The following is a 26,932-nucleotide window of genomic DNA, read 5'->3' on the forward strand; positions in this document are numbered from 1 at the left end:
AGAGTTAATCTTGTGGCGACACAATTAAACGGAAGACTAAAGGGCTATTCACCCTGGATGTGAAAGACAGAATGTTCAAAACCTATTGATTTAAATCACAGATGTCATCAAGTGTCTGGACACGAAATGTAGAATGGAGCTTCTTTATTTAAACAATAGGTTTTGTTTCATTTCTGGAGTACGTGTTTTGCTTTGTGCCTGATGTACTTTAGAACACCTTGGTTGCTTGCTCTCCCCTTTGGCCATTATTAGAATGCAGCTGACCAAGGTGGGAGTGCACTGCATGTTAAATGTGGGCATGTTAATGAGAAATGTCCAATGCTCATCAAGCTCTTTATTGGAGATTCTCAACACAGAGACATTATGCAAGCTGTGAAAGATTCAGTTAGTGTCATGCAATTCACTTTTTAGGACCATACCAGAATTCAGTGCATAAAGAAATCAGAGTATCTCTGAACTCCATTGCATTTAAAGAAATTACAGAAGTGTTGTTCACAACATCAGTAGCGCACACACACACACACACACACACACACACACAAAATGAGGCTCAAGCTATGTGAAAAACCTAGGTGATACTGAACCAGAACTGAAAAACTGCTGTGAATGTATGAAGAAAAAATGGCAACACTTAATTGATAAAGTACACCCGCTTCTCTGAGAGAATGTTGTTAAGCATTGTTGTATCTTATCAAAGCGGCACAACGAACATCCCCTGGAATACTGAAGCTTTTCCATTTTCCTACTAGTTAATATTCTGATGAAAGCTGAGCTGTGTTTTCAGGAGCTGGAGTGTGATAGGGACAGACTCCTCCCTATCACAAGTTGAGGGAGATGTGGGCTGGAGAGGATTTAAAGTGGGGCTTGATGATTTGGCCTGCTGGAGCACTGGACTGATCCAGGTCTGAAATGAAAGTGCAGCAGCAGTAAGCACTGAGAGATAACAAGAGATTCAATCAGCTGTGGGACATGAGGCCAGAGAGGCAGAGGAACTGAAGAGGACAGAGGAGGAACAGGCGCAGGGACACAGATCAAATCGTGCGATGAAGCTGAATCCTCAGAATGCTGCGCCCTCAAATTCCAAACCAGGCTGTTTCTGTGAGCAAGGCACATTTAGCTGAATTATTCCAGTAAAATGTAATGTCTTCTGGATCATAAATAGCAACATATCTTTCATAAATGCACATGCTAAATTAATACCAACAACAAAACAGTAATGGCATATTGATACCTTCATGTTACTCACTGTTAGCCCAAATGTCCCTGTTATTCCTCATACCAGGTCTCAGGGCCCTGACCACTCAGCACACATACATCACAGAAGTGCCCCTTTATGCACAGGTGTGGAAAGGCTTCCCTCCAGGCATTCGTGTGGTGCAGGGCTAAAGGAAGTGGACTTGTCATCAGAGGGCCGCAGGTATGAATCATGCGCCAGTAAATATTAAGCTCTGTAAATGGGTGGTAAGTAAAATGTAGGTCACTCTGGATAAGGACGTCTGCCTAAATGGAAAGCAATTAATCATTTTGCTGTGATAATGAGTGGTGGTCCTAGAGAAAAGAAGAGCTGAACGCTTCTGAACTTGGTAATGAATTCGTAAACTGTTTTTGCCTGTTTTTTTTCCCCATTTCCTTTGAAATCCTGCTTCTGAAAACACAAGTGAACTTTTCACCATGTCGCTGCTTCCGGGACAGCTCCTGTAATGGAGACAGCAGCAGCTCTGTTGCAGTGGGGGTGCTGATCTGGGCTGGCAGGCCAGCTTTATCTCTCATTCACTCCACACTCTCCTGAGAAGGACTCCCTCTGAGCACACCAAGCACCCACACACGAAGACAGAAAGTGTGAAAAGGAGGAACTATGTTCTGACGAAATCACTCTTCTGTCTGACTTGGGCTCCCAGAACCAACTTTTGCAGATTTAAGCATATCTCTATGGGCTTTTCCAAAGTCCAAAATATTACCACATAAAAAGCAAAGCATACTTTAGGTACAACATCTCCTTGAAGAGTAACATAGTAACATACACACGCACACGCACATATGCATTCAAACACACAGACACACAAACACACACACACACACACCTCCACAAGTCCAGTAATCAAAAAGTTTCAATCCAATCTGTGATTGTGTTGTACCTTTAGTATGCCTGCAGCAATATAATAAAAGTACTTAAATATTCTTACAGGGTGGAAGATATAAATCAATAAATAAATGAGATGCTGTATAGGTCTACATTCCTTGAGGGTGAGAGAGGTACCCACTCACAAATAAAGATGTGTGTGTACGTGTATTCACTCTCCATTGGTTACATTCAAACAGAAGGACCACATATTCAATACTGATTTAAAATACCACTCATTACTTCAAAATGTAACACACAGACCTTTCTAAAATGCCTTTCATGAGGCATGCATAAAATCATGTTTGACATGTCGCTACTTCCTTAGTTTTTATAGCAAAAATGACTATATAAAAAGGATGCAAGAGTGAGATATCATATTATACTTTCAGCACATTGGTCTTCTACTAATGCTGTAACACCTGTGTGTGTTTAACCATGTGGCTGTAACAAGTGTACCACAAGATTCAGTCGTTAGTTAAACACAATATATATGCATCGATTCTACTTTAGCAAGCAATCACAAAAACAATGGCATCCAAAAACAGGCGCAGTTTTGGATTGTTAAAACACACGAGCATTCTGTGCCCATGTTGGCAGCGTGCCCATCTCCAGGGTAGACGTGCTCATTCCAACGAGCACCAAGGTGGCAAGGGAGGTGTGTCTGGGCGGGTGGCAACATCGAGCACTAGGGCACGAAACTGGTTTGGTTCCCACAGGAAAAGGAACGAATCACAAGACCAAAACGCCTCACGCACAGCAAACGCCATCAACCAGACCAGTTTCTTTGCTGCTGTCTACTGCTGGATCATTTCTCTCACGGTTCACATGTGTCTACTGATGTAGGTACCATGACACCAGATGAATATGGAGCTACCCAGCACTCACATTGCTGTGTTTTATTCTTTGCAGGCAACAGGCATATTAGAGCTTTCACACAAGCATGTAGATAGAAAGATAAAAACAGGCAAGCAAGCAGACAGACAGACAGGCAGACGGACAGACAGGCGGTTGGCGATGAGAGGTAGAAAGGACTGCCACTAGTTTGTAGGAATGGTGGATACGTACCCAGTACGTCTGAGTCAAGAGTGTGTGGGAGAGCGTGGGAGAAGGAGGGGGGGAGGAAGGACAGAATGAAAAAGAGAGAAGAGGCCAGATCAGACTCAGACAGTCAGACAAGGCAAGTCCAAGCGACACTGGGTGTCACACTGCGTCCCTCCTCTGGCCACTGTTCTGCGGCTGACACCGCAGGGGTCTGTCTGCATCTTTCACCTTTTCTCACTTACCAGCTAAACCATCAGTGCCTGCTTCTGGTTTATTCCAGAGTAGGGAACAATGGCACCATCAGTAAACCGAAGTACAAAACCAGAATTACTGACACAGCATCTTTCCAATCAGTTTCATTTCCTCATCAAGCAATACGTAGGGAAAAATGAGATGATTTAGTCCGAACCTCTCAAAATCTTCTGAACGGTTCAAAGACACTGAAGATTTATCCTTAAAACCTGGTTCTATGATATGTTTCAATTGTTATATTTTAATATACATATCAGTTTAATAAAATAAAAATATACTGTAGTAATATGTGGAATGATACAACTTCTATTAGATTGTATTCATAAACATTTTATGAGCGGGCGAAAGGTGTGTTTAATAAAAAAAAAAAACAAAGTGACCACTAATGTAGGAGAACAACCGCTCAATGATCAGACCTGTATCCTGTTCACCAATGCTATTTCACTCCAAGCATTGACTATTCCAACTTACATATCAGTCCCCTCTTCTGTTCTGGGAACAGAAACTGCATTCTCAGACAAGCACAGAGGAATGAATAATTGGCACCTGCTTGTGTGTTCAGTCAGATGTCCAGACAAGCTGGGCTTGGTATCCCTTTGCTTGTACTGCTTTGGCGTTGGTGGGAACTGCATTGACATTGAAAGAGCTCTGCTATATATATACCTTTAAATAGCTATACACACACCACACACAATTAACTGCTCTCAGTTCACTTCAGACATGCATGGACATGTCACCAACTCTGTTGCTCATAGATATAGAAACACAAAGGAATGAATTTGTATTTCATTCTGTGAAAAATAGTTTGGGTAATAAAGGGCCATAGTGAGAGTAGAGCTGGTGCAGGAGGCCACGCTGAAAGGGACACAGATCAGTGAGAGACTGGGGAGAGACACTGTGTTGGATGTGGATGTGAAGAACGGTCTGTCTGGGGTTGTCCTGGCATTGAGATGGCAGCTCATCTATGAGTAGATGCTATTTGCACTGATCTCTGAACATACGTCTCAGTGTGTTTCTCCTTCCACACTGTGCGCCTCTGTCCACTATGTGTCTGCCCTCTATGTACCCTAGCAACACGTGTGTTGTGGTCATGAGAGTTAAGTTATGGTCCTATGTGTGGTCTTCCTTGTGTGTGTGTGTGTGTGTGCGTGTGTATGCATGTGTACGCATATGTATGTGTGTGTGTGTGTGTGTGTGTGAGAGAGAGATTCATACCCAGGCTGGAGCGGGTGCTGGAGCGCTCGATGATGGTGTGTTTGCTGGGGTTGTTGAGGACGGAGCGCTTGGCCAGGGAGATATCCGCCGTCACCCGAGTGATGGATATTCTGACAGCGCAAACACAGAGTACTGCATCACCCACACCGGAGCGCACACATCATGCACCAGACACCATTAACAAGACTGCATTACACAGCGTGAGTGAGTAATAAGGAACTCTCTGCTCCCTCTTCCACAGCTCTGTCCACTCCGGCAACCGAGCTAAACACAGAGACAGTGACTCACCTGCCCTCAAACTTGTGTTTGAGAAAATCAAAGAGAGCCTTCTGCATCATATCAGTCACCTGACGGGAGAGAGGAGAGAGGAAATGAATTTAAAAAATGTGACACGATTTGCATTTCATAAGAATGGTCATATGACTAAGAAGAGTGAGTCACGAAGAGCGCAGACGTCCGTAGCGCTATTCAGCACACGCTGTGATTTTGATGGTGAAGCCTGTCCGTAGCCGTGGGTGACATTTACACTTCCACTGCTTGCACAGCTTGGGCTTCCAATTTGTACATGATACTCTATCAACATCATAAGTCAACAGGGAGATATTCAGGTGTTTGTTGTCTGAATAATCTCTCATACCTATTTTTAGGCATTTTCTCTATTCTGTGGTATTACAAATGCAACCAACCAAGAAAGCCAGTCCCAGTTTATTATTTATGTGAGAGATGAAATAGGACCATTAGTAGAATGCTTTACAGGGAGTCGGTCAAAGTAAAGAGGGACATCATAACCAAATACCAATTCACTAAATATAAAATTTCCATACAATCAAAGTGTGAGGGTTGCATCTGATGTGGTTATACTGGTACTTTATTTGGCTTGGAGCCTGACGAAGGGATCACACCTGGCCGTCCATTGTAAACGGGGAAAATTAAGGGAGAGATGGGGCGGAGGAGGGAGGCCATGAACAGCTGACACGGAAAGGAAGTGGCAAATGGAATTTTTATAGTTGCGGATGGGACCAGATTGTCTAGGTCTGATTAACTGTGTAGTCATTGTCTGTAAATTCTCCTCTTGAACCTTTGCACCGTAACTCTGATAATTAACACAAAAATCTTACAGAGCAGTACACTTCGTTAAATTAGATGACTTCAGTAACAAGAAACAAAGAGAATTATTTTATGTATAATTCAACTGCAATTTTATGTGTTGTTCCTCAGCTTTAGTGAGGCTGGAATCCATACTGAAGAGTCTTTTTTTAATGAAGCAATAAAAAGTTAAGACCCCAGATTTCATTTTTCCACTTCTCTTTTGAGACAGAGAAACCCCACAGTGCTTTCTGGGGACGGGAGGCAGAGAGGAGAAATGTTGTAGGGATCACTCTTTCAAATTAAAGTTTAGCAGATAACATCTCTGCAAAAATATAAATAGCTTAATGGGACATGGCAGCCACCTGACCATGTGCTTAAGTCTCACATTGATATTATTCTAAAAATACTGTCTTACTGCAAGGAACCTAAAGTAAAGTGTTCTTATTCATGTATGTTTCTGACAACAGAGCAGGTAAAAACTGTAAAAAGTACTGAGAATACTCTTGCCCTGAGATGGTTTGCTGCACTTCACTTGGATTCCCCCTGAATTTTAAGGTAAGGAACAACTTAAAAACACATTTGTTTAGCAGGTTAGTGCTGCTTCAGCTGCTAAAGGATAATTTCACTGTATACCTCGTAGCCTTTGAGTGAGGGCCCCACCAGAATTATGGGTCTCATGGAAGGTACCACATCATAGGGGGGGACATGATCCATCTGGACCAGGGGAAAAAGCAAGGGGAGAAGGTGAGACACAATACCTACACGCACAACACTACACTCTATTATTTATTGGTTAATGTAATGGTTCATCACACGTTTACTGTAAATGCACAATACATGTATTTTTGGTCAACTTTGGAAACTGGACAGCAAAATAAGCTGAAGCACAGCAGGTTCATATATTTGTTTATTTCTTTACTTGTGGTTCTATAAAAACTCCAGAGGTCTATTTTGCAATTACTGCAGTCTTTTCCGTTCCTCTGCGGTCATAATTAAACTGGATGCCAGCGCTGCAGCAAAGTACAATGGAGCGGAGGAGGTAGGCCATTATTAATATACTGTGCAGACTTTGTCTGTCGGGCTGCTGTGTTTTCCAGCTCCGCTATTGTGAGAGCTTCACCGCACGACAGCGGTGTGCCAGCCCGGCACCGAGAACCCACGCCTTAATGCTGGGAAACAAAGTGGGGAACAAAAGACCGACACAGAGGAATCACATGCTTAATACAGCAGAATCAGCTGCTGTTCAAACAGGGAACTGGCACTATAAATACATGCAATTTGTGACACATGCATAAACCTATAAGCCAAATTTCAATAAACTGATGTGCCCCGGATGGACAAACTGTACCATGTTTAACACAAGCATGTCAGTTTTACAGATAAACTGTATATGCACGCAATGTGCCCGCTAGGTGCGGTAGGTCATTTTCTTGTTTCATTTGGTTTTTATCTGATCTGGGCTCGTTGCCGGAACGTTTGCACATTCTGACTGCAAATGCGTCACAGCGTCACCCTCCGTGGAGCACCAGCAGGACAGCTCGAAATCACGGCGACACCGTGAAACAGGGGGAACACGGCGGCTGAAACCAGGCGTTGAAATGGAAATAAAAACACTTCAAGGTGCATTAGCACTTCCTGCTCTACCCCCGTGTCACATCCTGGGCCAGCACACACTAGCACTCCGCATTCTGAACGTTAAACGGGTAACGCACCTCGACACCGACCCTGACTGAAACGAAATCACCTGTCCCTTAGGAGATAACGGTCCCCAGGGCAGGACGCGATGGGAGCGAATGGCAGGGATCTCATTTCTTTAAAGAAGAGGGCGAGAACGCCTATCATAGAGAGAACAAACCCCAGACTCACCGACTTCTGTTTCTGTTTAGCTGGGCCGCCTATCATTCGGCACACACACCCGAGCAAGAGAAAAAAAAAACAAAACAGACAAAAAAGACACAGGAACAAGAACACAGAGCACGTGTGTTATTGACAGGTTTGGGGCTGGGGATATTGGGTGGGGGAGCTGGCCAGTGCCCACATGAAGCAGAACACAGAGGAGCTGGAGCCGGGCGCAGAGGATTGGAGACCGGCATAGAGGGATGCTACTGTAATGTACATGTGGAGACGGAAGCAAAGGGGAAGAGAATGTGTCTGACATTCCTGCCTCAGCCAGCTGCCGCTGTCTGTGTTGCTGTGTTTTGGTCAATTTCATGCCCATACTACATTTGTGAGAAAATGGGTCTTATCTAATTCTCTTCAGACAGGATTTTTTTGCCTGCTTTCATGAATATCTCCATACTTCTGTGACCCAGAATGTTTTGTAAAATTTTTTAGGTGTATTTTTCTATGTCTGCACATGCACACACTTGCTCGTCCCATGTGACTGTCAGCCAGCTTACCCTTCCCAATACACGCACACGCACACACCTCTCACCGTTACCATAGTAATCATACAGAGGGTCCAATGGGGTTTAGAGTAGGGAGCAGTGGGAGGTGTTGGGAAGTCAGGGGAGGTTAGTCTGAGAGCGGACTGGGGTGGGGGAGAGGGGGGGGCAGGGGACTGGACTGCAGCGAGAGGAAAAGCAGCAGCAGCAGGAGGAGGAGGGCTGGCTCCAACAGGCAGGGGTCCCCGGCGTTACCTTCTTAAAGAAGGGGAGGCGGTGGGCGTTAGCCTGGGGGGACGTGACGCTGCCCGCGCTAGCCCTGGCCGAGCGGGACTCAGCCTGGGGTTCGGGGGGCTCCTCTGCATCCAGGTCGAGGGGGTCAACGTCAAAAGCCACTGTGGACATTTCCACATGAGCTGGGGTTGGCGGTGGGGGGGAGGGGCGTCGGGGCAGGGCAGAGATGATTCAGAGAGAGGAGGAAATGCCGGGCAGGGAGGGCGTCAGAGGAAAGGGAGGGAGATGGAGGAGAGGTCAGCTCGGGGAGAGAGAATGCAGACATGAGGAAAGAGAATGAGAGAAAGAGAGGGAGTACAGATGGAGGACAGGGGATGCATGAATCAGGATTGGGGACAGCAGAACCCATAAAAATACAGGTATTCAATCAGATGTGGAGGAAACAAGAAGAGAAAACAGGAGGCATGGATTGAAACCCACGGGAACATGGTAACATGACAGAATCAGAATTGCTGCCTTTGCCGTTGTCTTGGCCATCAAAGAATATAGTCATATGAGGGTGACTGAGGGAGTGTAGGCAGTGTAAAAGATAGAGAGAGAAAGATGCAGTATTGCTGGGTGCATAGGGGGTGAAGAGTTCAGGCATACAGGTGGGATTGTGCTTTGTGCTGGGGGTGGGAGAGAAGTATGAAGCAAGGATAGGGGTTCCTCAAACCGGTGGGGCAAGGCAGGGGTGTGTTGATTTGAGGGATATTACTTGTTATTACTCAGGCAATGGTACAGTGCCACACCACTTCAACAGGATTGAGACCATTGGAACAGAGTGCTGAAAAAGTGGCCAGTCAGTTATGCATTCTTGTCACCTACTTTGGCGCAATTTTACAAAAATGACTTGGATGCTGGATTGTGCAATCTCAGACACCAATCTACGTTTATTTTCTTACTTTTCATTTCTTTCAGAAATTGTAGGTTTGCGTTCTTTCTACCCCAATTATTCACGTTGTGATCACCACTCCAACCTCTACAGTTCAAAAAGAGTCAGCTCTTTATAAAGCAATACATTTACTTAAAATTACTTTTTAGACTGAACTGATGTCATGTTATTTTATCACATTGGTGTTATTATGAACAGACTGTTCCTAACTGTTACCAGATTCAATCACAATCATTTTGTGTTCTATGTCACATCCCGTAACTGGCTGAGTTTAAAATGCCTACACAATAAGGACTACTGATAAAGAACTGAAGGTTATATCTCACTGTCAAGCTACACCTGTGGAGCAGTATGAACCCTAGAAATGACACTGTCACTTACTTGGCACCTATCTATTTGGTATTGGCAAATCCCCCTCCCTAAATTTGACGTCATCCTTACCTGTGCCAGGTGGCGTGGGTCTGCGTGTTCCCGTGGCAACATCAGCTAGGCTGGAACTTCCTCCGGACTTACTGTAACAAACAAAAATTGACAGTAAGCAGTCACGCAAACAACGTATCAGAGCCTACACCAACAACAAACTGAAACTGAGTGGGTAGAGAGATGTAGGAGTGAGGTATTGATATGAGGTGTAGGAGGTGAGTGAATGGTAAGGGGGTGTGTGGAATCAGATTACATTCTGAGGGTGAAGTGATAGCATGGGGTGTGATTATGTGAGATTTTAGGGATGAAGTGATGATAAAATGATGGGATTGGGATGTTTTTTTGGAGGTGAAGTATGGTTCGGGTAATAATATATGGGATATATAATATATGGGATTTTGGGAATGAGGTGATGGTTTGGGGTTTTATTGGATATGGTGTTATTGCGGAGGTCTTTGCAGGGGTTGAATGGGGTGAGTTGGGTCATAGTTTCAGTAAGTGAGAGCGCAGTGTGCTGGCGATGGGGAGGCACCTGGAGCTGAGTCGGTTCTGCCTCATCCTCTGCTCCTGCAAGAGGCGCGTGTTCTCCAGCTTCACGGGGCTGGGGATGAAGCCCACCTCGCAGCCCTCCTTCACCAGACGGCCGATCCACCAATCGTTGTTGTATTTCTGGGGGCAGAGACAGCGAGACCAGCGTAGTTGGTCCAAAATCAGCTCACTCAATTCTGTGGAAATTGTGAGTCCAAGCCTAAGGCACAATATCATTACCTGTGCGTTCATGTATGACACAAACTGAGGTCGGCTCCCGACGGGACAGAGGGGGCCCTTACCTCTTTGATGTGCAGGAAGTCTTTGGCCTCAAAGGAGATAGCCATGCCTTGTACCGGGACATCATCGTTTGGGCCAGAGTTGTAGCCAACGTTCGTCCGCACAGCAAAGGCCACAGGTTTGGTCTGGGGTGGGTAAAAAAAAAAGATCTAAGTTAACAGTGAGAACTAAACACTCATAATCACAGCAACACAATAAGAGGAATGTATGAAGCATATAACTGTTCCAAGCGCTGAAGAAAAGCTATTTCAGTTCGTGTGAGGACCACTCTGAGAGAAGGAAGAGTACAGCGCTCTGGTCTGTGAGGGAGGAGGAGATGCAATAAGATGGGACACGCCCTCTCACCTTGGCTTTCTCAAGCGTGGCGAGGGCCTGTCTGTCAGCCTCCTTCCTCAGAGCCTCAGGGTCCTCCTCCAGGGACACATCTGAGTCGGAAGGACGGCTGGTGTAGGAGTCTGCAGAGCCCTGGGGCGGAGGGAGAGGGGGATAGATCTTAGCCCTAGTGTCCCTGGGGCACGTTACCACAGACTGTGCCCCAGAGGAGCGCCATCAACCCAGCCGTTTGAATGGGTGTTGGGGCGGCGGTAGCCGACAGTGAGACAAACACAGAAGAGAATGAGGGGGAAAGAGAGAGAGAGGTGACAGTTTACGCAGTCAACACGGGCGTGTGTTGTGTGCGAGCGCATGCGTATGCGTGCGTAAGTGCATGTTCAGCTGTTCAGTCCACCACAGGCTGACAGATGGATGCAAACAGCAGGGCCAGGGCCATTCTTGCCGGTGCATTTGTGCTTCGTTCATCTCCTTAGCCTGTGGTCTCCAAAACTAGCGGCCTCAGACCCTGCGGAAGCTAGCAGCCCCACGCCATAGCGGAAGCACGCGAAGCTTTGTGCGAAGCTGTCCGTTGCTCTGAGCACGCCCCGCTGGCCGCCGGGGCCTGGTATGCACTGCGCCCTGCTCCTCGGAGCTCTCGTTGGGGTGATCACACGTCCTAAAAAAAGATCCCTTTGCACGCAAGGTATGATGGCCTCATCAAGATAAAGAAAGCAGACGTCTGACAGGGCGCGCGGACGGAATCCTGCTGTCCGGAGAATGAGTGTGCGGGCCTGCAGACGCATAACCGTGACGGGGAGAAGGGGAGGCCGTATTGGAAGGTCCCCAGGGAGGAAATGGAGGGATTATCGCACTGGGGATGAGAGCAGAGAGTGTATTATTCCTCACAGCATGCTCTTCTGTGCTCATCTCTCTCGCGCGCTTGCATTCCCCCCTGAACCCAGTACAGCCAGCAGCATAAAACAGCTTACTGTACATTACACTTTTACTGCTGGACCTTGCAGATCGTAAACATTGAGAGGTGTTGATCACTCCAAAGCTGTCAAGACAAATAATAATAAAAAAAAATCAATATTTATTTGCTTAGTTGCTATTTGCTTAGTTGCTGGGCGCCCTTGGCCAGGTTGACTTATGGCTGTGTATTTGGCTCACAGAGAATTTTAGTACCCATTAGAAGAAACGGAAGTTCCTGAACATTCATTCATTTCAGGTGTTTCAGTGGACATACCAAGGATGGATAAACCTAGGTTACAAAGGCAATTCAATAGGTATGTGTTTGGTACATTCAACTAAAGTTTTTACAATGGATACAATCAATTTCAAATATGAACTTTTGCAACATCTATATGCCATCAATTTTCAGTGAGATAAACCTTTGAAATTTAACACAGCTGGTCTGTCACTACAGCACTGATCTTTAAATTAAGGATGAAAAAGCAGTTCCACAGAGATTTATACTGGAATGCAACGAGATAGAATAAAGATAGATGTTAGTGGTGACGTTTTTAACATTACCAATGAGAACCAATACACAATATTTGTGTCCAAAATCTATTTCAGTCTCTCAAAAAAGTGAATTAATTTAAATTCTGCTATCAATACAAGTCTTATGTATATGTTGAATAAGTAATTAACACTTCTCTGCTTAGTTAATTGGAAGGTAACTATTTGTTTCAAACATTCAAGAGTATCAATGTGGACTTAAAATCATCTTAAAATCCTGTTAAAATTTACAACACTTAACATTATTTTAAAATCATTTTAAGCTGAAATAAAAGTATAGGATACACTTGCCATTGGTGGGGGGAAATGTCCTAGAGGCTAATACTGTGCTGTCCTGTACCAGTACCAAAAGCTTATCTGTGTTCTTTAGAAAACCATTTGCAATTCATTTCTATCTTAAATGAACTCCACAGCCCACTTAATATACCCAATTTTCCTTTATACAGCAAATGAATAAGCACTTTACTTTTTAAATCTGGCTATCAGATCTACGTGGGTGGGTTGTAGAAATGAGTGAAAATAATTTCTAAAATTACACAAGCAATATTGTGTATGGTATTTTGACAGACGCAATTTGTTCCTCCCACCAATCACACCTGTCTCGAGTCTCACTACAACCCTTGATGCGGGTTACGAGCGCACGTTTTTAGGAGAGCGTCTCTTTATGTAACATGCGTTATTTTTCACAGGCGTCAGACAGCCTCTCAGCTGCGAGAGCGCAGACTCAAATACCAACAGCTCATTTCAGACAGCAGAAAGAGTGAGTCATTAGGTGTGTTTCTTTTTAAAATAGAGGTGAGAATTTTTTTTCCTCAAACAAACTGCAAGAATGATAAATAACATATGTCGTGAAGTTCAATTCACTGCAAAAGGACACACACACACGCACACACACACACAAAATTTAGCCCATTATTTTAAGTATTAGTATAAGACAGGCCTGTTTTGACATACCAATACAGCATTTATCCTAATTTTTAAGAAATCATAATGATCTTGATCACAATTCTGATATTCTGATATTTTTAAACACAAAATGGTTCTTTTCCATAGTACTTCAATGAACACACATATACAGTATGTCCCATTGAAAGCTCCCTCCATTTAGAAATGAAAACATTTTGCAGGAGGTCAGAGGTGAGAGGTCATGGTTAAGCCTTCATCACCACACAAACAGAATAGAGACGAGCCTGGACATGAAAGACTCTGGACTAAAAATATATCAGGGCTGCCTGCCACCGATGGCCTAAAATATTGGCGTAGATAAACGTCGGGGGTGGGGTGGGTTCCAAGGAGATATGCAATTTGCGACAGCCTTGTGCTGGTGCTCCGTTTTATGTAATGCTTTGATGTGAAAATGGAACTGCATACATTTCTATAAACACACAGTATATCCAAATAAACTTAATTTATGAATATACAGTTCTCCCTGTTTTCCAGTGACAAACCAGTCTTCAGAGCAGCTGTGAAATCAATATTGTACAGTGATGGCATGTTTTTTAAACTGACATATGACAGAGCTACTTGACTACTTGAGCAATGAGTTACACAGGCTTTGACCTTTCCCTTAACGCTTACAATTTATGCGGCTTCATCTGAATTTACCTGTCCACATCCAACTCATTTTACACCATGCACTAGCTTAATATAAACATGACATCATTCTCCCTCATTCCTCAGATGGCAAAATGAGAGGGCAGTATAAAGAGGTCAGATGAAATTTAATATGTTATTTGGAATTTTTTTTTTAATCACCAGGCAATAATTAAAAAAAGATTAGTAACTTTACAGAAACATTGGTATACAAATTTCTCCACTGTGACAACTCAAAGTGCTTGTCACTACTGCTGGTGCAGAGGAGACAGTAAGCTGTTTATACATTGTTTGTAAGGACCAGTCTTGTCCACACGCAACAACTATCCTATGGCACATACAGTAAGTGCTAAAGATGATTTCAATTATAATGCAACATATAAACTGCATATAGAATTACTATGTTGTGTCCAAGCAACCTTTTAGTTGATTAGCTGCTGTTTGTCCACTGTTTGATCTCTAAATCTTCTGACATTTGACAGACTGTTGACAGAATTCAGACAGAAATGTTTTGTGTTTGCTGGCTGGTTACTGTTTGTAAGATTCCTCCTCTCATCAGAAATGATCAGAAATGAGTTCCCCCTTCAAGTTTACTTTCTTAGCTGTGTTTGGAGGCACTACACACTTTCTTTTCAGGGGATTTTGTAAAATTTATTTTTCATATTTCTCATACAATTTTACTTGTTTTTGTTTGTTGGTCCCTACATTATATTAAAAAAAAATTGTATTTGAATTGTATCTGAAAAGAGTTAACAAGTGTGACTTCTTTACATATTTAACCACATTCATTAAGACATTATGTAGCAGAGTAATAATGATACTTTTGAGTCATGTTTCCTGCTGCTCCTAATCATATTGTAAAGCATAAATGAAATGAAATGATAGAGCAAACAGTCAAACATCAACTGTACTGGAAGCCACTTCATGCTACTTGAAACTGTGTAACACTGACATTAGAGAATTGTACTGTTGCTGAATAGTTCTGGGTTAATTCCATCTTTTGTCGAACTCTCTAGGCTTGGTGAAATGCGATCCCCTCACAGAGGAACAAGCCCTTGTGAGCCCAGGTGAGAGAGTTTCCCAGCTCTACAGCAGCAGTAAGATACACCCATACCTGCCCCAGACGTTCACTTCCTTTTTCAGTACAATACTACACCATTTGATGTACAGTACATACGTCTACCAATTCTATCAAACCAGAATGACCACGAAAAAACCATGGAAATGATCAAACACACAGTTTCCTATAACAAAAGCCACGGCCACTTACCGGCTCAGAGTCATCTAACCCATACAGGTACATCCCAACATGGATGGCAGACTGCAGAACAACAATAGCACGGAAAAAATAAGCGGCAACAAAAAAAAAAAAAACCCACTGCCTTTAGAACTGCTGCAACAGGTCCGCACTGCAACAACAGCAAGGAGACAAACAGGAGAAAACGCAGCTCTGACTCATTCAGTGTGTGGCCAGAGCGCACAACAACGAGGAGAGCAAACAAATCAATCCTTTATGAAACACATCAAATAAATGGAGAATTAGAGGAGGGGCTAGAAACGGTGGAGCTGGTGTGTGTATGCTCCACTGGGGACTCAATGATTAACTGTGAGGATGGCAGGAAAGAGCCGGGCTGGGAGGAAGCCAGCCTGGCTCAGGGTTTCTTTCTCTCTTGCTCTCTCTCTCTCTCTCTCTGACTCTGTCTCTCTCTATTTGCCTCTCTTTCTTTCTCTGTGTCAATGGGATCTGCCTCTAATTTAGCTCCTTGCTTCACTTCACAGCTCCTGTTCAAAATAGCTCCCCACCAGCTGATGCCAGTCCTAGCCTCCCATTGGATGAACCAGGATAGGCTCCCAGGCAGTGTCATAGTAACCAACCCGGTTGCTTGGTACAGTGCGAGGGAGAGAGAGGATATAGACACAGGGAGAGTTAGAGGGAAAATGAGTGTAGGTGTGAGGTAGCGATGTATAGTGATGGATGAGAGAGAGACAGAATCAGAATAGTACAGACTGTGAGTACATAAAAACCCTACAAGAGTGGGGTCTATTTTTACTATACTACATCTACCCATAAATGGGTATTTTCAATAAAGTAAGGGGAAAGATGAAGGACCAGAGAAAGTGGAGGTAAAAATCAGTCATAAACAACGGCGGTGCAGTACAGTAGCTGTTCAGGACTGTAGATCATTCCTCTACACAGAGATGATACCAGGCCAGTTGTAGCCTGCATAGCCTTGCTATTTCTACCTGTCTCCACCCTCTTCTAGTTTCCCAGCACAAAATGGTGGGAGCTGAATGCCCTAGGACAGACCTCCTTGCTGGTTGATGATGGGTAGCTTTTTTCAGTAAAATATCCCTGTTCTTTATCATGGTCCACTCAACAATAGACCATTTCCATGGTGTTGCAGGAGTAGGCGCACTTGGAGATCTTCAGGCTGCTGACTGTTGACACTATGAAGGCAGCAGAGTTGTGTGGCCTATGACCTTACCAATAACCTGGAAAGCTGCCAGCAGTAATATGTCCCCGCAGCTTTGCTCTGATGGCTGAAGCTAAGCAGGTCTGGGCTTGGTAGAGAGACCCCGTGGGAAAACCAGGTTGCTGCTGGGAAGTAGTGTTGACAGGCTGGTAGGGGCTAAACTTTCTTCTGGCCCTAACAGGCGACCAATGCCCAGGACACTGTCGAAGATGCTGTTTTTCAGAAGAGGTGGCAAACCGAGGTCCAGACCCTCTGTTATCATTAAAAACCCCGTGGCATTTCAAAAACAGTCAGGGGGTTCCCCTGTATTCAGGCTAAATTCTAAATCAGACTCTTTCAATCTGACATTAAAGCTCTGGGCTTAAATTGGCTAAATGATTCCATCCCCCAGGTCACCACTGTAAAAGAGAACTGGCTTTCAATTGACCCTCCCTGGAAAAATAAACGTTAAATAACACTAAAATTGTTAGCAGAGACACATAAGGCCTTCTTGTGCAATCGCAGCATTGAAGAGTCACTGGGCAGGCACCGTGGAAGTTAGACTCCCCCATAAGGCCCACTACAAACAAAACACAGATACACTGCATGCCATCATTATATTCTTCCTGGAGGAGGGGGTGCTTTGTCATTGAGGACAATGTGCATATGAAAATACACCTCTCAAAATCGGTACAATCTCTGTATGAGGGCAGTTCAATGCATGCCATTGGGTGGCACAAATCAAAAAAGTTGGTGATTTCTTCGAGACAAAGCCCTGCTGCTGTCATTTTTGGGTAAAAAGAAGACAAAAGATGCCATTTCACAAACAACAGTGTTCACAGTCTGTAGGTCCCTGCTGTGGATTCTCTCAGAGAATTTTGCTTTTTTGAGTGTTCTACAGAGAGATACAGAAATAAGCGGGTATCATCATATTTATGCCCCCCCTGTTTATGTACAGGAATACCCTTTTTCGAACAATGTTGCCACACAAATAGTAAGTCAGTAGGGCACCAAACGTGAATAGCACTGAGAGATCAGGAAACATTCTGTGAATGCAAGTGGACCTGTTAGCAGATCTAAGAGGAAGGCCATGTCCCTAGTGGAAATGAGAGGATGGAAAACTAACTGTAACTGCATTGTGGAGTTTGAAGTTGCCTCAGAGTGCCCCGAATCTATAATAATTGCATCTTGATTTAATCACAGTCAACGAGATACTGAATTTGAGCTATCAAACATTAATCAAAATTGGAATGTACTGATAAAAACAAACATCTATTCTAATAATCTAATGATGTTATCCTGAGAGTTTCTCTGACCATCTTATCAACTTCAACCAGAAATAATACACTCACCTACCGGTTGAAAGACAAAATATTACTGTCATATATTTGATTAAAATGTGCTCTTTAGAGTTTTTTTTTCATCCAGTTATACTGCCAGATTTGAACAAATGCATGTAAAATCCCAGTTTCTTCACCACAGTGCCACACTGCTGCCATAAAGAGAGTAATAACTGTGTAGGTACCGCAACCATACTGAGCTAATTTTAAAAAGTTGTGCTTTACACCAATGCACCCAGCTGCAGCCCAATGGACCGCTTCCAGCAGCACACTCAGAGGGAAGAAGACAAACACATCGTTACTGCGAGCCCGGCTGACCGCCTCTCACATTTCTCTCCATCCGCAAAGTGACGGGCGCTGCTCACAGTTCACACCTGCTTAGCCCTGATATTGAGCAAGAGGAGGGAGCAGAAGAAAAACGATTCAGATAACGAGGGCTGTAAAGATCGCCCTGGGGGGACAATTTATGTTAACAGTGTTGTCACTTCGGTAACGACGTCACTTCCACTAACTGTTCCATAAAAGACAGAGCGGTGTTGCGTGAGCCTGGATCCTATTCTGTACCATACCCCTGCCTCAATCAGAAGCTGACATTGTGTTTCAGATAAAAAGAACAACAAACCAATTCCCTCCTTTATTGCTTGCTGGCCTCTCTTTCCCTTTTTTATTTCTGGATTATTTCATTGTCATGCGGGGTTCAAGACGCTCGCGTGTTTTCATCTGACGGAACACAAACTTTGCCTGCTATGAGTCAGAAGCAACAGGAGAATAAGGTGAGGGGAGCGCTCAAGCACACAGCTGGTCCATTGTTAGTGTTCATAACATCCCTCAGTGCTGTGCCTCACTGAAGCATGGCAGAACCGCCAAACAGACCAAAGGGCAAGAGTATAGTCTGCACCGCACGGGAATAGCAGATATATTTAGTGTTCAGTCTCTGGCAGATCAATATACTCAGCGTATAAGTAAATATGCATGATAGCCTCGTGAACAAAGCAGATGAAAGGACAGAGGGGCTTCTTCACTGTTGCAGAGCGTTGTGCAGAAATTGCTGTACAACACCGAAGAAGAGCGGATACATCCCGTGCCAGAAGACAAAGAGGAAGAGAGAGCAGACAAAGAGTAAAATGTTCTGCAGTTTGTAACAGTGCCAAAGCAAAGCCTGAATCCTACTTCAGCGTGAGGCCCATTTCGAAAACAGATCTGAGAAGTGAGAGAATCATGAACATATTTGTGACTCTGGCCAGAAGAGGAAGTGGCAGAGAGACACCTTCGGCCTTTTTACACACAATAACGGGCTGAGTAACTCCTGCAAGTCTGAAGGTGAATAAACTGGCCTGCAAGAGGAAGAGCGTCTCTTATGTGCCTTTCACCTCCACAGGCTTTCTGAGCTGCATCTGAGGAAACACCCCATCTGCGCTCACTGCCTGCGAGAGGAATCGGCCATTACCTACACAGGGAACACCCAGCTGATGGACAGCTTCTTCTTAGGCCATGTGCCATTTCAGGTTTCAATACTACTAAAACAACTGCAATGATTCAGACAGCGGTAATTCAATGACCAGATAAACATCGTGGAATATGCAACAAAACTTAGAGGGCTGTGTTTGCAACAAACAAAAAAAAAACAAAAAAGCCACCAAAGAGCAGGCTTTTTACACAGTACAACCAGGTGCCTGTCAAGAATGAAGTAACTGAGGGTGAATTACCAAAAGAGTACCGCCAAGAAGTAAGGTCATAATTAACTGCATGGCAGTTATGAGACTTTTTAACAGCCATCAAAACAGAGCATATTTCATATTCAGTGCATCAGTGTTAATACCAGGGTCTAGCATTATGTGACTTGACTATTGATAAGATCACATATCTTATCAATAGTCAAGTCACGTTGTGTTCTGTTTGGACATTTACTGCTGTATAAGACATCTGATAAGACAACTGATCCTCTGCTCACTTTCAACCATGACAGACAGAGGTTTGTTGAGAACATTACCTTGACCATGGCCTTCTCATTACGGGTAGAGCTACACATGCATACATGTCTCTCTCGAAACATCTCCCAGTCAACATCTCACAGACTGACGTCATTGTGGAAGCATGCAGGACCAACCTAATCAGCGCTCAGAGTCAAAATGGCACATTGTTGAATGAGGGGTAGGATTAAAACTGCCTTTTGTGAGCCATTCTATCACTGAGATACACTGGCCTTGCATGGGAATGCATGTCTCTGTATCTAGAAACACAAAATACATAAATTCATCAAAATGCAGTGAATACAATTTTAAAAACAGCACGGCAACAGGAAAATGACAGATGCCGTCCAAGTAAAGCCAGTGAGTGTGCTGCTGCAACTCTTCCTTGGCCTTGTCCTGACAGAACCTTCCCCCAAATATCACTTCAGGGGTTCCTCTATTTGGATGCATTTTCTCTTCTTCCTAGGGTGGATGTGTTTCATCTAGGGACCCCAGGACTCTTCCTCTGGGACTGCCATCCTATTTCTGATCTGGTCATCTGAGGGAAGTTTTGTTCCCTGTGCATCTTCTGATACAATCTAATGAGATGCTTACATTAAAACCTCTTCAGACATTTTCCGAGAGAAGAGAGCTGCTAAGCGTATGACTCTCTCTTCAGACCACACAGACCAGACCTCCAGAGAAGGATGTAAAGAGGCAAGCAGTGGAAGACAAATGAGGATGCTTGTTTTGTAACTGTGGCGCTTATGCCTAGAGCCTTGGCAACACATTATGAATGTAACACAGAATAAAGAGAGACACAAAAGCTGAGATGGGTCAAGTTGCACTGGAAGTCTCTATATAATGCTTGCCGACAGAAACTAGCAGTCGTCTTCTGAACAAATTAAAAATTGCCATCAGATGGTTAGCAGTACAATCCCATTTGTTGCCCAGCTGAATCTTTGTCCACAGATACTAGGCTATGTAACTGTATGACACAAGCACATACACAGCTGATACATAAAGATCATATGACACTGTTACAGTATACAGCGACATTAAAAGGACATTATCTCATACAAAAAATATATAGAGAATACTGAATAGTGTAGCTTTGATCTTTAATATATGTAAATGATTTCTGTCTTGATATATTACAATACATTTCTGCTTTGCATTAATATACTTAAAATATATTTGCGATATATTCTTGAGCTGTAAAACATATTTCTCAATATGTTACAGTATATTTCATTTCCATACGGGATGTGGTCCTGGAGCACAACTAACCGAAAAGCATAGGGATCAGTAGCAGCACGCCCTGTCACAGTGTGATGGGGACAGTACAGAGAGTCCATTCAACCTACCAGCTACCAACAAATGCGTTGTTTATCATTAGATCGCCGTGTAATTTACAGACTCCAAAATAATTCAATCAACGTTCCACAACGTTGAACAGACGTGAGCCAATCTGAGCCAGGCTTCAAATGCCAGCAGTGGGAGCCGAGATGGAGGGGTAGGTCAGGCTCTATCGGGGGGTTTGACCCCAAATCCTGCCCTGATGGTGCGGAGTTCAGGGGCGGATGCTTTGGTGGTTTACATGTAATCCCCGAGTCGCAGAGTCAGGTGGACAGCTGTGAGTCACTGCTCCCCTGTCCTGAGTCACCAGGCTGTCCTGCTGTCTCTCTCTCTCACTGACCACACTGGCTCACTACAGACACAGCTACAGGTGTAACCATAGCCATAACTCTCTGTGCATTACGCAGACCATAGTGATACGTGCAAATGTGAAATACTTCCAAAGGCTGATTACTAATATTCCCTTACTCTCAGCGCCATGCTTTTCCCAGCCTGTAACTGTAATCTTTATGACAATTATAATAACGCCTGGAATGATATCTGAAGGAAGAGTAGCAATGCACTCATGAAAGAAATTGAACATCTTGTAGAAACACTCTATAAAATTCATAAGCACCTCTTATAAAACCCAGATACTGAATTTCATTAAGGAAGTAAAAACAACATTAGAATCCAGCCAATCGTTAATGAAAATACCCTTATTAAAATGAAAAACTTGACTTTAACTTGACTTCACTGTCCTTACTGGCCCCCCGCAATCAAAACAATTTACATGAACTCTTTTTGGTTTTATTGTGAACTATTGATGTCTTTCTTAATATCAATCAAATGTCTGTGCGAAACAATGACAATGGCCTCAGCAAGAGTGACACACACAGGGGGACCAGTCAGTGTAGAAGGAGCACTGCTCTCCCTCTGTAATGGCTGGTCAGTGGGCTTCTGGTAAACAGAGCAGACAGGGTAGTGGGACTGGGAGGTCTAATTAAAAACCCAACAGCTCCTGCCACTGTGGCTCAGCCCAAAATGGAATCGCAGGAGAGAGACAGAGCAGACGCGGAGGGAGAGAGAACAGGAAATGAACCCACAGAAAAACTTCTTCTGCCACAACCCAACTGCCACGACACACAGACACGCACACGCGCGCACACACACAGCCTTATAGCACACTGGCATGCCCTTTCAAAGCCCCAGTCTCAGATGCCCCAAACCTCAGAGCCAAACTGTTGTGCTGGTGTGCGGAATGTGGGGGACCTCACCGGCCCTGCTTACCGCCACTGGTCTACGGAGTCTCTCAGTCGTCTCCATTCCTCGTTTGCCACGCTCGCCACACGACGGCGAACCGAGGGGCAGAGCAGGTCCAGAGAAGGGTGTGTTTGTGTGTGTGTGTGTGTGTGTGTGAGTGTGTGTGTGTGTGTGTGTGTGTGTTGGCAGTGGTTGTGAGTGAGTGAGTGAGTGTGCAAGACAGAGAGAGAGAGTACTGTACTGCAATGACAGTGTGCGTGTGAGAGTGGGAGAGAGCGCTCTCCTTACCCCCCACCCCACCCTAAACACACACCCCCCCACCCCAGAACCTGAGCCCAGTGTAAAGGAAGAGAGAGCGAGTGTGAGAGAGGGGGGTCGGGTTGCAGGACTTGTGCTACATTTGCAAACTGGTGTAGTATATTTAGCCCTGGCAGGACAGAAACAGGGCCTGAACAAAATCAGCCCCAGAAGGAGGCCCGGTATGCAGCCGTCAGCCATTCAATGTTCTCCCTGACGTGGGATCTATGTCACAGCGGGGCGAGGGAAAACCCCCCCCCCTCTCTTCCCTCAGCCCTCCATGGGGACAGAGTGGAGCACACAAGGAGAGGCTCAGGGGAGACAATAGCAGCAACACAAGGACATCCGGCCACGTGAGACAGGAGCCTGTGGCAGCAGGCTTCCAGTCAGGGTCCTGAGCTGGGGGCCTTTACTTTCTGTTCCTATAGTGCTTCCTTTAAAAACATTGTTACTACAATGTGCCAAAAGGAACATCTCAGTCTAATTATTTGTATATTCTTAAGTATGCAGTTATCCTTGCCAGTGTCCATAAACCAGTGTGCAAAATATCCGGCGCAGGTTTTCATAAAATAAAGCACATTCTTCACCCAATGATTCAGTGACAAGACTTCAGTGAATAAAACAATGGCATTTTTTTCTGTTAGGCACTGTTATGGGTGTGCCACATGACGTCAGGTAAAGGGTGCATGGAAGTAGGGGTTATGGGTCACGTGACATCAGGGTCACGGGTGAACGAAGGTGTGCACCGCAGGTAATTTAAATGTCTATGGCGGCAAGCACAGTCGTCAGGGAATTAAAGTGAGTACCAGCGTGGTATATTGTGTGAATATAGTTGTTTTCTCACTTTGTTGCAACAGTGTTTAAGTGCAACTTTATGTGTAAAGTTCGTGAGACGGTGGTGCATTTTTGTTGAGTTTATTTTCTAGTTTTGTTTTGTTGTTTTGGGTAGGATGGTGGAGCTGGTCCGACAGTCTATTGCAGACTGGCTGGTCCCCACCATTTTATTTCATTCTGTTGCGCACCGATCTCCAGAACTCCTCTTTTCTCTACTCCAAATTACCTTCTTCCCTCTCTCAAACCACTCTTTCTAAAACTCCTGTGCACTGCTATCTCTCCAACTATCTTTTCTCTGACCCGTATAAATACTATTCAGCCAGTTAAAACACCGAAGCACTCGCCTCTGCGTCGTCTGCCTGGCTGGACCAAACACGGAAGAGTGAGTAGCCGGGTTGTTGTACTTTTATGTGCGGAGTATTAATCCTGCCAACTGCCCTGTGACTGCCTGTAGTCACCTTTGGCAGGAGTCTGGCCGTAACAAGCACTAAGCACATATTTTATGAAAACCTGCACACATCTTTTGACCACAACTTTTGAATCATTGCAGTGAAAAATACATTATTTTGTGTTTATTTTTCATACAAAGTGGGATGTAATGTCAGCCCTATGTTGGAGACAATGCAAACATTTGCTGTGATTTCAAAACCAGATTACTCAACAGAAAAACAACTAGTATCATCAGAAAGGGTAAGTTTTGCTGTTTATTTTGTTATGCGGTATGTTGTGAAGCGATAGGGACTTCGTGACTTATTCAAACGAGAAGCAGGAGTGTGAAAATGGGTGAAGAAATTAGTAAAGATATTACTTTGCAGAAGTTTGATCTGTCTTCATAACGTGATTACTTCGCTGTGTACAAATATGTGACTAACATCATTACAAAGCTCCGGTCCTGCTCTTTCATGTAATATGTGTTCCATATCTATGAAATGACAAGTTCATGAGTAATTCAAACAAGAGTAATGGGTGTGGAGATGGACGCAGAGCTGTATGCAGATTGTAACTATAATTAAATTTGATGTAAATTCAAAATTATTTTTCTCACTAACACTTCATCGCATAGACAAGCAACTAGCATTGTTAGCAATGAATACTCCGTGAACAATTAAACCGAGAAGAAGGGATGTGAATTTGGACACAAGCTGTGTCTGTCAGGCTTTAAGGGTTATAAGACATTTTTAGTGACAATTGCAAGTGAGAAAGATTTTTCCAGAGAACCCCCAAAATTTTTGCTGTTGAGGCTTTCAGGGGGTCTAAAGTGCCAATCAAGGGGTCTCGGACCCCCCCCCCCCCCCCCCCCCCCCAAGACCCCCCGTATTACATACCCTGCCACAAACAGTTCTAACATACAGTATAATGTATGTCCAATGTTTTAAAGCAGATTTCACATTATTACAATGTAAAAGCAATTTTGCAAAAGGCAGCACAGGTTTACTGAGATATCACACAGCACACAATGAGAGAGAACACCTGAACACTAGCTGAAGAAAGTGGACACTATGTGGCATGGTGAGGTGACAGTGTAGCATAGAGGTAAGAAGCATCTGAAAAGTTGCTGGTTTGATTCCCCGCTGGGGCACTGCTTCTGTAACCTTGGGCAAGGTGGTCAACCCAGAACTACCTCAGTATTTACTGGGTATTTTAACTGTATAAATGAATAGCATGTAAAAACTGCAACCTATGTAAGTCACTGTAAGCATCTTCTGAATAACAATAATGTAATGCAATGTAATGTAATGGTGAAAACATGTCCATAGTGAAAGGATACTTATTTGAATAGGCAGGAGAAGGACAGATACAGTATGTATGAGGTGAAAAGCTGAGGGGAAGCCGTTTCATTAAAAAAAAAATAAATAAACAGAACCATCCAGAGTACACAGGAATTCTGCTGTTAATTACTCATGCTTTAAAAGCCTTTTAAGGTTAATCCTTTAATTCCTTCATGACAGAGAATGAGAAATGCTTTCGACATTTCGGCCATTCTCTTGTGTGGCCTGGAATTTACAGTACAGTATTCCCACAAATTCAATGTCCTGCTGTAATTGGATTTTTATCTAGAATTAAATGTGAAACATAATCACTGACATATCATTATATTCGTAATGTTTAGTTTCTGCTTTAACTGTATTCCAGTTACCATAATAACATTAACTATAATTTAGTTGTTACTTTCATGTTTCTTGTTGGATTGACTGATATTAGATTCCCATTTATGGAATCATATAATTATACATCAACAAAAAAGCTAATTGCAGCTTTCAGTATAATTATTTAAAAATGTACAGTATATACGACATTATTACATTATTTAACACTAGTTGACATTGTTGTAACCAAGCTGTAAGAAAAAATTCAAAAGATGTACAATGAATGAGTGAGTGCTGATTCATACAGGAAAAACTGTGGCTGACCACCAGTATGGTCATGGTTATGGTCCCCTCCTCATACTGGTTGCAGTAATATGTGGACATCACATGTTTTCTGGGAGTTTAGTTCAGTACAGGTGCTTGAGGAATGGCCACAGTCCCTGGGATGTGAGAACAGACCTGCACTGCTCTAGTGTCTATAGGGGTATAATAGCTGTTCCTGGAGACAGATTGGACAGAAAGAATGACTGCAGGCCTGTTCACTCTGACTCTTCCTTGATCCCTGATTCAGGGATCAAGAATATCCCTGATACTGCCCGCTTACAGGTAATGAAATGAACTACAGCTCAAATGTCACTCAGCTGGTAGGAGGGTGTCAGTTCTAATTCTGCCACCGGAGGGCGACGTCTGAGGTTATGACAGGTGCTTCGTAACAGGCAGCGCCCGTCTCCTCAGACAACAGCAATCCCACTGCGCAACAGATTGCTGTCGACGTGCGACAGTGCAGGACGCTTCTCATTAGGTTCGCCGTATCAGTCTGCCTCCACGACGCCAATGACACACAGGACCGGAGCGATTATGTTCTACCTTTCATCTGGAGAGAAGAGTGAATGATTATGGATTTCCTCAAACGTGGCACAGCCGATGGAGATTCACCAAGCAAAGCGTTTTAATGAAGGAGATGTTCCACCTCTTCAGACACAGGAGCTGGAACAATTAAAGATGATTTCCGCACAGCACGAAACACATTACCTGCGATAACAGATTTTCACTCCCTCCGCGGAAAATGGAAGACTTGGTAAACTATCAGTTCTCATCATTACGCGTGAAACGGCAGCGCTGTACTGTAATTTATCCCGGTAAACACAGAGAACCAGCGCGGTTTCTCTGAAACTAATGGAGAAAAGAGGATGCGGTCCTATATCAGATGGTCCCTGGGGTGACAGTGTGATTGTGGTCACTCACTCACTCGCCGCACAAAGCCACTGCCTCAGAAAACAAAAGACTCGAGGTGCGGGCTGCCCGGAGGCTGCCAGGAAATGCGCAGCAGTCACACAAAGCCATCCCAGTAATATGTGTTATTTAGCCGTGCCCCCTTGGCCCTGCTGGGGGGCCTGCGGAGAGGCCCGCTCCAGCCTTCACA

The 26,932-nt window shown here is 44.1% G+C and overlaps 1 protein-coding gene across 5 annotated transcripts in view; it reads right to left on the reverse strand.

The window, feature by feature from the left end:
- cacnb1 (calcium channel, voltage-dependent, beta 1 subunit) overlaps positions 1-26,932 on the reverse strand; it is a 44,749-nt gene that overhangs the window by 8,576 nt on the left and 9,241 nt on the right. For 2 of the 5 annotated variants that reach the window (XM_036553558.1, XM_036553560.1), the window contains exons 3-11: positions 10,868-10,987; positions 10,525-10,647; positions 10,227-10,363; positions 9,713-9,783; positions 8,359-8,519; positions 6,353-6,433; positions 4,919-4,977; positions 4,631-4,740; positions 3,188-3,196 (exon numbers count right to left, since the gene is read on the reverse strand). In XM_036553558.1, coding sequence (XP_036409451.1) covers positions 3,188-3,196; positions 4,631-4,740; positions 4,919-4,977; positions 6,353-6,433; positions 8,359-8,519; positions 9,713-9,783; positions 10,227-10,363; positions 10,525-10,647; positions 10,868-10,987 — 871 coding nt within the window. Of the gene's footprint in view, positions 1-3,187; positions 3,197-4,630; positions 4,741-4,918; positions 4,978-6,352; positions 6,434-8,358; positions 8,520-9,712; positions 9,784-10,226; positions 10,364-10,524; positions 10,648-10,867; positions 10,988-15,218; positions 15,415-26,932 lie in introns of those variants that run through there. The other 3 variants (XM_036553559.1, XM_036553562.1, XM_036553561.1) reach the window with 2 other exon arrangements.

This window comes from Megalops cyprinoides, chromosome 19, assembly GCF_013368585.1.
Source record: "Megalops cyprinoides isolate fMegCyp1 chromosome 19, fMegCyp1.pri, whole genome shotgun sequence".
In the NCBI taxonomy this organism is placed as follows: Eukaryota; Metazoa; Chordata; class Actinopteri; order Elopiformes; family Megalopidae; genus Megalops; species Megalops cyprinoides.